This window comes from Euleptes europaea, chromosome 5 (assembly GCF_029931775.1).
Source record: "Euleptes europaea isolate rEulEur1 chromosome 5, rEulEur1.hap1, whole genome shotgun sequence".
Lineage (NCBI taxonomy): Eukaryota > Metazoa > Chordata > Lepidosauria > Squamata > Sphaerodactylidae > Euleptes > Euleptes europaea.
This window is the reverse complement of record NC_079316.1, coordinates 64,804,514-64,817,688: the sequence shown is the minus strand read 5'-3', so window position 1 is coordinate 64,817,688 and position 13,175 is coordinate 64,804,514. Positions and strand designations below refer to the sequence as shown.

Sequence of the window (13,175 nt, the reverse complement as noted above, 5' to 3'; positions counted from 1 at the left end):
GAGCTGCTGCCAGTCTAAGTAGACAATGCTGACCTTGATGGTCTGCTTCAGTATAAAGCAGCTTTGTTACTGTTCTAAAAAACAAAACTTTCTAATCAAATACCAGTCTAAAACTGGGAGGAAGACCTGCTGTGTATTCAGAAGCCCCCACCCCCAGTTTGTTTGTTTTTGCTGTATTTTTTGTATTACAAGCTGCTTTAGTTTCCCGTTGGGGAAAAAGTGGTATATCAATAGCAATTTATAAATGTTATAATAAACAGCCAGTGTGGAGTAGTCAGACGAGTGTCTGGATGACCCAGGTTTGAAACCCCATGCTGTCTTGGAAGCTTGCTAGGTGACCTTGAGCAAGTCACCCACACTTTCAGCCTAACCTACCTCCCAGGGTTGTTGTGAAGAGAACAATGTGAGCTGCTTTGAGCCCCCGTAGGGGAGGAACACAGGCAATAAATAAACAAATAAATACAACTTTAACCATATTCAACCTGCTTCTTCTTCATTACTGCTCTTAATTCCTGCCTAATTACTTTTGTTGTGAAAACAGTATTTAAGAAGATATTCAACCTGTTCCATTGCATCAGTCAATGTACTAGTATTATTAGAATCCAGGAAGCTGTATATTACTTGGGCAGAGCAATCCTGTGGGGCGCTTGCACAGCAGTGGCCAGCTGAGGCGTAAATGTGTCACCACTAGTCCTCCCTAAAAGGTTTGGTTACAGGATGGCCAACATGACAAAGAGTCAGTAGCTGGGCTTCTCTGGCTGCAACCCCATCAGTGTCCCCAGCAACCATGCCATAGCATCCCATACAGGTGTTGTGGTGAGGGAATGGGGGCATGACCAATAGGGCAGGCAGAACCAATAGGCAGTAGGGCAGGCAGTAGGCATGAGATCGGTGGAGCCCTGTTGTGCTTACACTGCTCCTCGGGAAACCCCGCCAACCTGCAGCCCCATTCCCATTGCCTGTTAGCATGCCCAACCCCATGTAGCACCCAAGATAAAGAGTCATAGTCTCCAGATGCAGGGAGGACTGTTGTTATGGGCTCCTTTGCCATTCATAAGTACTCAGCTTGACACCCCCACAGCCTGGCTGCAGGAGCCTGACGGAGGGCATGGAGGGGAAGGAAACCGCACGTTGTGCCAATGACCACGGAAGCCATATGCAACTGTGCATGCATATGTCCCCCCTCAGCCAGGCAACACGGGATTGCCAGAAATTTTTCTCATGTTTACAGTTGTTTATAGACAATTAAATTTCCATGAATGATCAAATACTAACAGATTATAGAATTGCCATTAAATGGAATTGGTTCTAACTTATTTCAGTTAAACTAATTCCATGCTTTACATACTTCCCACTTAAATGTCTTCTATAATTAATGATGCCGCAGAATTTTTGAAAAATGTAATAGGAGAACAAAATTTATATATTGTTTATTGCTATCATTTACAAAGTCCCTCCACCTTTTCCCTTTCCATCAAAATAGAATTAATGTCCTATGTGAGACTTTTCTCCTTGATATTATGAAGCTTCCAATAACTGGTCCATGTTCAAGTCCCAGATTAGAAGAATCTTTTCTATCCAGTACTTACCAGAATTGAAGGGTAAAAATCAATATTTTCCCTTTTTTCAAGGTTGAGAGAACATCACACTTGCATCTAGTAAGGACTAAAATTCAATGCATAACAACAATTCAAGATGAGCCACACTGGTGTTTCCACTAAATTGCTTTATTTGGCAGAGTCACATATAAACCTAATGACCTTTTTTAACGCAATGCAAACATTGTCCTGCTAAATGCTGATTGCCTAGTGTTGCGGTTGGTTGTACATTCTCTGTTCTGCTCTTTTAATTGCCATTTACTTGGAATACCTGGGCAATTTTTTCTAATTGCTGAAGAGTGTCCTTCTTGCATGTCACAGAAACTGGTTATTTCTTTGTGTTCTGAAAACTGCTTTGCTGCCTTAACGTAAGCAGAGCTAATTAAGTATGTTCAAAATAGTGACAAAGTAAATAGGATATTTCTTGCTTAATTAACCTGTCTCATATAAATATTTGCTTAAATTGTTGCTCGTATGTACCCTCATGAAAAAACTAAATTTGCTTCAGAGGATTTGCTTTCTTACATAAATGACATTTGTTTAACTGAAGAGCCTGCCCCCATTCCAAGTGTTCGGTACAAAGTCCTACTGCTTTCCTGGAATGTACTTAACTGGAATGCTGGGCAGATCACAACAAGATGAAGTTCAACAAGGAAGGTATAAAATGGAGGGGAAAATGCCTTCCATTTAGGGTTAACCAAAAGTAAAAAAGGATTATGGAAGCCTGTATCAGGAGTGGGTTCAAACAGAAACATGAAGAACACAAAATCAGTAAAATAACCTATTCATGATTGCCAAAAGGTTTCAGCTTTCTGAGCTACATTTCATGATGTATCCAGTAGCCAATGTCTGATAAAATAAAAATTGAAAAATCAAATATTTTCAAGTCCCGCATAAACAGGTTTCTGAAACTATACAGGGCTGCTTCAGACACTTTAAGCCCATTCATAAGGGGGGGGGGGTAGACAGTGTCTGGAGGTGGTGCAGCCGTGCTGCCTCCAGAGCAGCTTGCTTCCAGCCCAGCAAGCCGAAAAAAGAATTTAAAAGGATTTTCCGGGGAAAGCCCTGTGGAACTCCACATGGGGCTATGCCACCATTTTGGGTGTAACTGGACACCAGCAGAATGGTGTGTTTTCAGCCCAAAAGGGTTTAGGAAGCTGCCTAAAGAGAGTTCGGCCCCTGGGAACACCCCTGGAATGCCTCCCCAGGATACCAGCATGAGGAGATACACTGGAAAACGCCGCCGGGAGGCAGCGCCAGCACCAGCATTGTGCTATTTTGCACTTTGCACACGCAAGTGGCACAGGCGCTGGTGTAGGGGTCACACCGGCTCCTATGTGGCTTCACCCCCCTTCAGGGTTACACAGTTTGTCCATGGAACATCACCACTAGTTGATATTTTTAAGAAGTCCTCACTAATTGGTTTGACAAATCATTTTTAGATATGTGTAAGCCGAATCTTATAAAAGAGTACTTAGTTTACTCTTAACTAATTTGACAGTATAGTCCTAAGCAGAGCCACATCATTCTCAATTAATTGAAGTCAGTGGATTTAGAAAGTATAATTCTGCTTTGGATTGCACTGCAAACTTGCTTTATAATATTAATGAACATTTAATTTCCAGGAAGTAACAATACTTGTGTTTAGACAGTTGCATTTAGGCTAGCCAGATCTCAGAAGCTAAGCAGGGTCAGCTGTGGTCAGTATTTGGATGGGAGACCACCAAGGAATACCAGGGTCACTATGTAGAGGCAGGCAATGGCAAACTGCCTCTGAACGTCTCTTGCCTTGAAAACCCTACTGGGTCGCCATAAGTCAGCTGCGACTTGACAGCAAAAAAAAAAATCCATTTGGCACTCTAAGTAATGACAAGTATGCTAAACTTAAAATTATTCGTAATTATACTAACTTCAGAATCCTTGGAAATTATTTAATTGACTTCTCTATTAAAAAGTCCTATTTACCAAGTGGTAATCAAATTTATAAAAGACAGAAATATTAAGAGTGTTGCATTTCTGAAAGTGGAGTGTTTTTTTTTACTAAGTTAACAAATTCAACAGCTGAACCACTCCTATGTTGCTTTAAAAATAATTGTCTTGAATGTTGTCCTTTGTGACTAATTAGTACATTGCTGTTATTAACTCTCATAATCCTGCACATATTGCATCTAATGCCTCCATTTGCATGACTGTTCATTCTTGAAAATGACATCTTCCATTTCAAAAGTAAATTATGACTTGAGCCCCTGTCATGTGCCAAGCCTACTTGTACTGTGCCTCGCTGGACAGCAGAAAGCTTTGGTCTGTGCTTATTTACTTTCTTGTTCTCATTTATGAAGTAATGCTCGAGTGTGTATGTTTGATTCCTATATTTGATTGTCATAGTGCAGGTTCACTGTTTCTTGTTATCTTCATCCAGCTGTGTGTGTTTCTGTATTTTACATTTAGTAAAGAGGTTAAATTCTGTGTGAAAGTGGTAAGTGCAGTTAAAGCAAGTATTATTATGGAGATACACAGCTCTGCTTTTTCTTTGTGTCGTTCACAAAGGTGACAACTGTGACAGATGGCTTCTAGTTCCACCTGCCATGTGTCACAGCCAATCACTGATTCCCTGCTGTGTATGCAAATCTCTAGAGTTTCCAACCAATGGGACTCTGTGTATTTGTCAGAGAGTGAGAAGGGAGGGGGAAAGTGAGTGGAAAATGGACAGTGGGGGTGGAATCTCAGAGGGCGAAAACGCATGGTTGCTTTATCCTCCTTTAATCCCTGTTTTAGCCAGGATCGAACGCACATTAAGTGAAACGCATGTGTTCTATCCTGGCTGAATCCTGGCTGAAACAGGGATTAAAGGAGGATAAAGCGACCGTGCGTTTTCGCCCAGATAGGGCTCAGGCGTTGGTAGAGCTAAGTAGTTAAGACTCAAGCTCCTATAGAGATTTAGCATTTGATTTTCTGTGATAGGCAAGTTAGGTTAACTCAGAGAAATAGCGTGTTAGTGACTTGTGAACGGGCTGATGGGTAAATCCTGAGAGACAAGCTAACACTATGTCTATCACATAATTACACCAAGCAGTACATATTCCTGCACTCTGTCCCCAGAGGTGCTTGCGGATTTTTAGTAAGGTAAAAAGGATGAATGCATTCACAAGTACATAACAGGTTCTTTGAAAACACATAGAGAAAAAATAGTGCAAGCTTGTTCATACCCCAGTATCTTTTTCATTTTTTAAGTTATGTACAGTTCCAGCATTTCCTTCTATCTGAGACACTGACCTCTGTTTGAGCCATACTGCCTGTCAAGGCTGTGGACTGGAGTAGAAAGGCATTTGTCTTTTAATACATCACATGAAGTCTGTGGGGAAAAATTAATTTGTTAAAGGCATGGACTACATAGCTTTCTACAAGGTTGGTGCATGTTATACTTCATGTGATGTGTTTAGTTCTGTAAATTATATAAACAAATGTTAGCAATATCTTGACCTTAATGTTGTATTCTAAATACATTACTTGTCTTCTTAGGCAGAACTAATTAAAGGAAATATGCCAAGTGTTGGGCTCACTCTCCGCCAAGTACACGCTAAGGAAGGAGAAGCAGGACATGTTGTTATTGAGAGTGTCACTCCAAACTCACCTGCTGCAGCTGCTGATCTGCAAAGAGGAGATAGGCTCATATCTATTGGAGGTAAGCTGCTAAACTACTTACATTTCCTGATGTGACCCACTATAACAAACTCGGTTTACCAGCTCCATGTGGTGGTTCACCTAGGGCTTAATATCCCCCATTTTTTTGTAGATGGGAGGACAGGTAGGCCACAGTTTGTGGTTGGTGCATTGTGTTCAATTTTATGGGTCACAAATTCTGTAGTGCTCTATGTAACTAGGAATCTGCAGCCAAATAATGCAGTTCAAATAAATATGTGAAATTCAGCCATTAAGACCACCCTTCTGCTTTAACCTTCATTGTTCTTGAGCCACAATACTACAGTGCCATATCTAAAAGAACTCATTTTCAAGATCCAGATTCTAGACTTGCTGCCTCTTGCTTCCTTGGCTCCCAGGTCTATAATCCACACCCTGCTTTACTTGCCCATTTCCTTATTGCCTGTCTTCAGTCCAATTTCCAGTTTCCCCCCTTTCTTCAGTTCTCTGTCTCTGCCACCAATTTCTTCCTATTGCTGCCTGTTTTGTCCCTTATCTTTTAACTGTCCTGTCTCAACCCACCTCCCTAGTACTCATCAGTCAGTCAATGTAAGTGCTTTAAGATGTCCTCAGACCTTCCTTTTTATGAGTCCTTCCTTGTCTTTATTGCCTTTTTTTCACTGCCCTTCACTCCAAGCATTATTTTCCATGCACCAGTCTTTCAGACTATTGTTTTTTCAGTCCTTACTCTACATTCTTCCTTTAACCTCCTTTCTTCTGGATCCCTGCCCCTTCACTTTACCACTTTCACTTCCATCACAGAAACTATACTGCAATCGTTTAAATTTCTGAGCAACATTCTATGATACCACCTCAGCTCAGCCAATCAGCCAGTCAAGGAAGAAAGGAAGAAAGAACTACATCTATCTTTAGAAATGCATGCTGTATTACACTGAGGCTTCCAACATGACTTCCAACATTCCTTCCTTCATCAAGTCACAGCCATCTTATAGTCACCCCACATGGTTTTCAAGGCAAGAGGCATTCAGAGGTGGTTTGCCATTGCCTGCCTCTATGTAGCAACCCTGGTATTCCTTGGTAGTCTTCTATCCAAATACTAACCAGGGCTAACCCTACTTACCTTCTGAGATCTGATGAGATCAGGCTAGCCTGGGCATCTGTAATCTTGCTGCCACTTTAAAGATAGGAAGAAATATAATTTTCCTTTTATTTCACTTTGGGCTTCTCCCAATGAAATGTTAAGTCTTATGCATATATGCTTAAGAATATAGGAAGAGATCAAACTAGTCCAACATCCTGTTTCCTACATGTTCCTCGGGAAATTCCACAAGGAGGATCCTTCCCTACCATTGTCCCCTAGCAACAGATATACAGAGTTATACAGCTTCTGAACATATAGGTTTAATTTAGATATCATGAGTAATAGACATTGCTAACGCTCTCCAGTGAATTTCTCTAGTTTCCTTTTAAAGGAACTTTCATCATATGTTAAGGCAGTAAATTCCATAAGGCAATTATGCATTCTGTGAAGAAGTACTTCCTTGTTTTTTTTCCTGACTCTTCTGGGCATGGAGTAGGGGTCACTGGGGGTGTGGGGGGGAGGTAGTTGTGAATTTCCTGCATTTTGCAGAGGGTTGGACTAGATGACACTGATGGTCCCTTCCAACTCTATGATTCTCTGCGTCTATGAATCTATTGCCTGTCAGTCCCAAATTCAATTATTATGGGGGATAGGGAAAAGGTTCTCTATAAGCTTTCAATGTACCAAACATAAATTACCCTTTATCAAGTCCATCTTTGGTTGTTGTTTTTCTAAAAAAAAACCACACACACATTTTAGCCTGTTCTCATAGGGAAAGATGCTTCAACCCTTTATCATTTTGACTGTTCTTTTCTGCATCATTTCCAGCTCATCATTTCCATCTCTAAATCCTTGGAATGAATACAGTACACAGTATAAAAAAAAGGTCATTATTAGTACATTTCTTTTCAATCCCTTTTCTAAACCTGTAGCCTTGTTTTCACTCCTGAGCACTGATTTAATACTTCCACTGCGTACCATGACCCCAAGATCCTTTTCCGGGTTGTTTGCTGACAAGTTCAGACCCCATCATTGTAAATATGGTTAGGATTTTTTGCCCTGTGCATATGTTGAGAATTAAAATGAATATCATTGGTCACTGTGTTGCCCATTCACACAATTTAAAGAATTCCTGTCAAAGCACTTTGCATTTAATTTTCCTTCATAAATAATGTGGTGACATTTGCAAAATTAGCTACTTTGCTGTTTATCCCTGACTTAAGATAATTTATGAACCAGTTAAATATCACTTGTCTCAGTATGGATCTTTGGAGGATTACACTGCTTCTTTCCATGAATTGCATATTCAGTCAGTTTACTTCTATCCTTTGCACCTTGTTTTTTAACCAGTTATCCATTAGAAGACCTATCTCATAACTGCTATTTTTTGGTAAAGAGCTTTGTTAAAAATCTAAGCATATAAACGCCTACTTGATCACCCTCACATATTTGTTTGCCTACATATTTGTTTTCATGTATTTCAGCATAATTGTACCCACTGTTACCTGGCAAACTGCTCCAGCACTTGAAGGAGAAAAACATGGTTAGGCTTACCTGTAACTGTTGTTCGACTGTTATGGTTAACTGGGCAGCCATATATGGGCTATGTATATGTTCAGGCCAACCACGGAGAAATTTTAGAGCAAAGGGTTCTCTTTTTCCTTCCCCCATGCTGGTTTCCCACTTTTTTCAGCATGAAAGAGAGGGAAGAAATTTGCAGAAAAAAAGAGCTCATGGCTGAGCAGGCGGGAGGGATGTGAGCCTGCACAGGTGACCACTCAATGAACAACAGTTACAGATAACTGCAACCTTGTTTTCATCATTGTGGTACCTGTGGAGTCCCACATGGGAGAACAGCAAGCTGACTCACCAGGTCATGGAAGATGGGTGTGAGCTCCAGTTGAATAAGGATTGGAGCATTGTTCTGCCAACTGCTGAATCTTTTGTGGCATCTACATCCATGGAGTAGTGCTTTGTGAATGTATAGGCGGAGGTATAGGCGGAGGACCAGTTTGCTGCCTTGCAGACTGCATCACCAGAGAGACCACGGCGAAGTGCTGCAGAAGTCGCATGCACTTTAGTCAAATAAGCATTGAGCAGTACAGGATGCAGATGCCGGAGACAATCCCCCAGGGACTGGGATTGTACTGAAAGGTTGTGGCCTGAACAAGAAATAAACCAGTTGGGGTCTTTTCTTAAAGGTTTAGTTCTGACCAGGCAGAACAATAAAGTTCTGAATACATGAAGTGGATGAAAGATATGCTGTTTATCCTGGGGATGCAGAAAAAATAGCAGTATGGTAATGTCTTGATTGACATGAAAGGTGGAGACCACCTCAGACAGAAATTGAAGAGTTGGGCCTAAAACAACTCTGGACTCAAAAATCTTAAGAAAATGGGGAGTTATAGACGGCCTGAAGTTCAGTGACCCTATAAACAGATGTTCTTGCTACGAGAAATATAGCTGTCATTTTGAGTAGCCAGAAAAGGCAAATAGCCAGGGGCTCCAAAGGCTTACCCATTAATTTAGCCAACACTAAGGAGAGTCTCCTTTGTGGGACAGGAGAAGGTACAGAAGTATTAAGTAGACCTGTTAAGAAAAACTTTGATTCCCTTTGGGTGAAAACTGAACTTCCTTTAATATGAATATGGATGGAGGTTATGGTTGCTAAGTGTACTCTGATGGAGGAAGATGAAAGCCCTCCATGAACAAAGTGCAGAAGGTAATCAAAGATACCTCCCAAGGGACAGAAATACCCTCTTGTTCAGGCCAGATGGAAAAACACTTCCATTTAAAAGAATGCCAGATAGAAGCTTTCTTAGCATTTAGAATGACTTGCTTCACTAAATCTGAAAAAGGATGGATTGGTTCAAAAATGATTGGGTCAAATGAAGGCTGGAAAATTTGGAAATGTCCCTGAGAGGGGATGTTGCCCTCTGGAGGAAACGTAGCAGCCATGAGCCGTTGCTTACAGTGTGGGGAACCAAGCTTGCCATGGCCAGAAGGGAGTGATCAGATAGCTTTGGTATGTTCTGCCCTCATTTTGTACAGGAAGGCAACCTGGATAAGGCAGATTGTTTAGAGCCCTTTCAATCTGGTTTCATGCCTGGTTATGGGAGTGAAGTAGCCTTGGTTGCCCTGGTGGATGACTTGCTCCCGGAGATGGACAGAGGGAGTGCAACTTTGTTGATTCTCCTGGACTGCTCGGTGGCTTTCGATACCATCACTCCTGGTATCTTTTTGGACTACCTGTCTGGACTGGGATTGGGAGGCACCATTCTGCGGTGGTTCCATTCCTACCTGGAGGGTAGGTTTCAGAGTGCGGTGCTGGGGGCTGCTGTTCAGCCCTTTGGCCTATGGGGTCCCACAAAATTCCATCTTGTCTCTGTGCTCTTTAACACTGTCTGAAATGGCTGGGTGAGGTTGTCAGAGATTTGGGCTGGGCTGTGTCAGCAATATGTAGATGATACTCAACTGATCCCAGAGTGGCTGTAGAAACCCTGAACCAGTGCCTGGAGGCAGTTTTGGCATGGATGCAGGCTAATAAATTGAAGCTTAATCCCAACAAGATGGAGGCGCTACTGATGGGCAGAAGGTCTGACCCGGGATGTAAAGTGTCACCCATTCTGGATGGGGTTGCACTCACCTTGAAGGAATAAATCCATAATCTGGGGGTGCTCTTGGACCCAGGCCTACTGCTAGATAAGCAGGTGTTAGCTGTGGCCAAGACTGCCTTTTACCAGCTTTGACTGGTTAGCCAGCTGTGGCCTTTCCAGGATAGAAAAGATCTGGCCAGTGTGGTGAATTTCCCAGTTACATCAAGATTAGATTACTTCCGTGTGCTGTATGTGGGGGCTGCCCTTAAAAAGTATTTGGAAACTTCAATTGGTACAGAATGCTGCAGCCAGGATGTTGACTTGAGTGTGTTGTAGGGACCATATCACTCCAGTCTTGGTCCACCTACACTGGCTTCCTGTTTGTTTCCAGGCACAATCCAAGGTGCTGTTCTTGACCTTTAAAGCCCTATATGGTTTGGGACCAACATACCTGAAAGACCACCTAATCCTTTATGAACCTGCCCAACCGAGATGGTCATCTTCAGGGCCCCTGCATCAGGTGGCAAGCCAGGAGAGGGCCTTCTTGGTCATGGCATCAAAGCTCTGGAACTCTCTCCCCAGAGAGACTACAGCTGTGGTTGAAGTCATGAGGCCCAGCAGCCTGTGAATGGACATGGCTGGTTGGTATCTGTGCAGTTGAAAATGAAGAATCCCCAGCCGAATTACCAGGATTCTTTCTTAGGGTGGCAAGGCCCTTGTTAAGGAAGAGTTCAAGACTTTTTTATTTATTTAGAACATTTCTATTTATTTATTTGTTTATTTAAAACATTTTTAGCTGCCTTTCTTCTTTGTGGAACTCAAAACAACTTACAATGTAAATAAAATGGCAATTATAAAAATACACAGAAGACCACAATTTAAAATCATGATTAGGACTGCCAACAAATAGAAAACTAAGTCAGTCAAATGCAGTCATAAATAAAATTGCCTCCTAAATATAAAAATGAGGGGGCCAGGCCACCTTTCCACCCAAATAAGGTCCCCAATGTGGTGAATATCAAACATTAAAACATTTCAACATTAAAAAACATTTAAACTAAATTATACATACAATAATGCAATAAAAAGATACGAACAGACGTAACACTAAAAACCAAGGAGGAGGCCAATAACAGTTATTGGGAATATGCCAAACAACAACAGAAGTCTTCACCCACTGGCAGAAGACAATAATCAAGGGAGATCCAGAGTTTTGACACCATGACCAAGATGGCCCTTTCTTGGGTTGCCACCTGGATAGCCTCATATGGGAGGGGCACCCAAAGCAGGGCCTCCAAATATTTTCTGTGTGGATGGGTAAGTTCATATGGGAGAAGGCAGCCCTTAAAAGATATTCTGGCTACAAACCATATAAGGTTTCAAAGGTCAATACGAGAACCTTGAATTGGGCCTGGAAAGTGATGTGAAAATAGGCATTGAGCGGGTCTCGAGTCACAAACCAGATCTCTGGGTGTGAAAGAGGGAATACACCAGAAATAGAAGCCATTCTGAATTTCTTTATTAGCAAGAACCTGTTCAGCTTTCTCAAATCAACAATTGGTCTGCCTTCCTCCTCCAGGAAATACCTTGAGTACAGCTGTAGGTGCTGTTCCATCACAGGCACCTTTAATATAGCATTTTTCCCACAGAAGGTGAGAACACCTTGCACAACATATTCTTGCACAACTTATGCAAGAGGGGGAGGGATGGGTGGATTGGTTAGAGAGGTAGACTGGCAGGGGTTGTCTTGAATTCTATGTCATACCTTCGTGAAATTATAGAAAGGACCTGCTGGTCCTTACAAATGCCCTGCCAAGTGAGACCATCCGAATTGGGAAATCCTGGGCATAAGCTGTGGTTATCAAAAATCCTGCTTAGGGGATGCAGTGACTTGGGCGAGGGCAACCTAGACTTCCCTTTCTGGGAAGGATATCTTCTTGATTGAGAGGAGGCTGACTAAGTAGGAAAAGGAGGCTCCAAACGAGAAGGGTGCATGAAGGAACTGATATCCCCTACCTCTTAGTTTGGGTGGTAGGGCCTAAAATAAGGCCTAGACCTTTGGGATGGTGGGACAGAAACTGCCAAGGTTATTGTTGTACTTTGTTTTTTTCCCTCTCATATGGTAAAGGGCCTCATCTCTTAGTACTAAAAAGATCTATTCCTTCTTCAGAGATCTTCAGTTCTGGAGTGTGTATTGTTAGATAAGGCTGTGGAATGTAACCATGAGTAAGGTCTCCGGGAGATGGCTTTCTTGAGCCAGCAAGCTGAGCAAAAAATCTGCCACATGTTTAGCAGAAGAAGCGTACTGCTTAGAAGAAACGTAATGTTTAGCAGAAGAAACGTACTGCTTTGAGGACTCAAGTTGTAAAAGTTTGAAGAACTTCCACTTATCCTGAGGAAGAAACTGTTAAATAGGGGGCAATGCTACCCCAAGGAAACAGTAACAGGCCCCAATACACCTGTAGTTTGCTTCAGTTTAATTAGCCTTCATCCACTCCAAAACTAGGTTCTTTAAAGATTTTCTCAAAGAAGGAGTTTCTAGTAGAAACAGCTTCCCTCAAAGGCAGCAGAAAACCGAGGGTAGGGCTCTCCTCCCCCTCCTTTTCACACTGAAAAAAGGCAGGAAAGCATCATGGTGGAGAAGTAAGGAGTACCCCCTGCTTCTCTAGAACTGCCAAAACTTCTTCATGGTTGGCCTGCACACATGCTGAACCCATGTGGGACTGTAGAGGTCCTATATTGATGAATTAACAACAATTAAAATAATCGTTCTTGTTTAATTTTGTGTTAAAGCTGGTGTTTGTTCCTGTAAGAATAATACATTAACTGAGCATAATAGCATTGATCCAGATATGTGCACTAGTACAGTTACCGAACACTTGATTTGAGGGTTAAGGATTTGGATTCAGGCTCTTACAGTGAAAAGCGCTTGGATTCAGTCTCCCACACCTTCCAAAATACATTCTGTCAAAGATGATTGTCAGCTTTTTGTTCTGGATTGCTCAGTTGCCAGTCCAGAGGTAAAAGCTGCGCACAGCCTTGAGTGCTGCAAGCAGAGAACTGTTGGTAGGATCCTGACATGTAGCACTCTTCTGTGCACAATACCTAGTTAGTCAGAGCTTTAAAACAGAGAATTGGATGTTCTACATATGCTCTGCCTTGCTGACATAGGGTGTGAATGTTTCCATTACTTTCTGCAGTTTTGTAGTATTCTTTCATGATTATCGATTCTTGGTTTGT

The 13,175-nt window shown here is 42.0% G+C and overlaps 1 protein-coding gene across 1 annotated transcript in view; it reads left to right on the top strand.

Moving 5' to 3' along the window:
- Positions 1 to 13,175, top strand: part of PDZD8 (PDZ domain containing 8) — a 61,002-nt gene that overhangs the window by 45,503 nt on the left and 2,324 nt on the right. Inside the window, exon 4 of the mRNA XM_056850081.1 lies at positions 5,118 to 5,280. Coding sequence (XP_056706059.1) covers positions 5,118 to 5,280 — 163 coding nt within the window. The remainder of the gene's footprint in view (positions 1 to 5,117; positions 5,281 to 13,175) is intronic.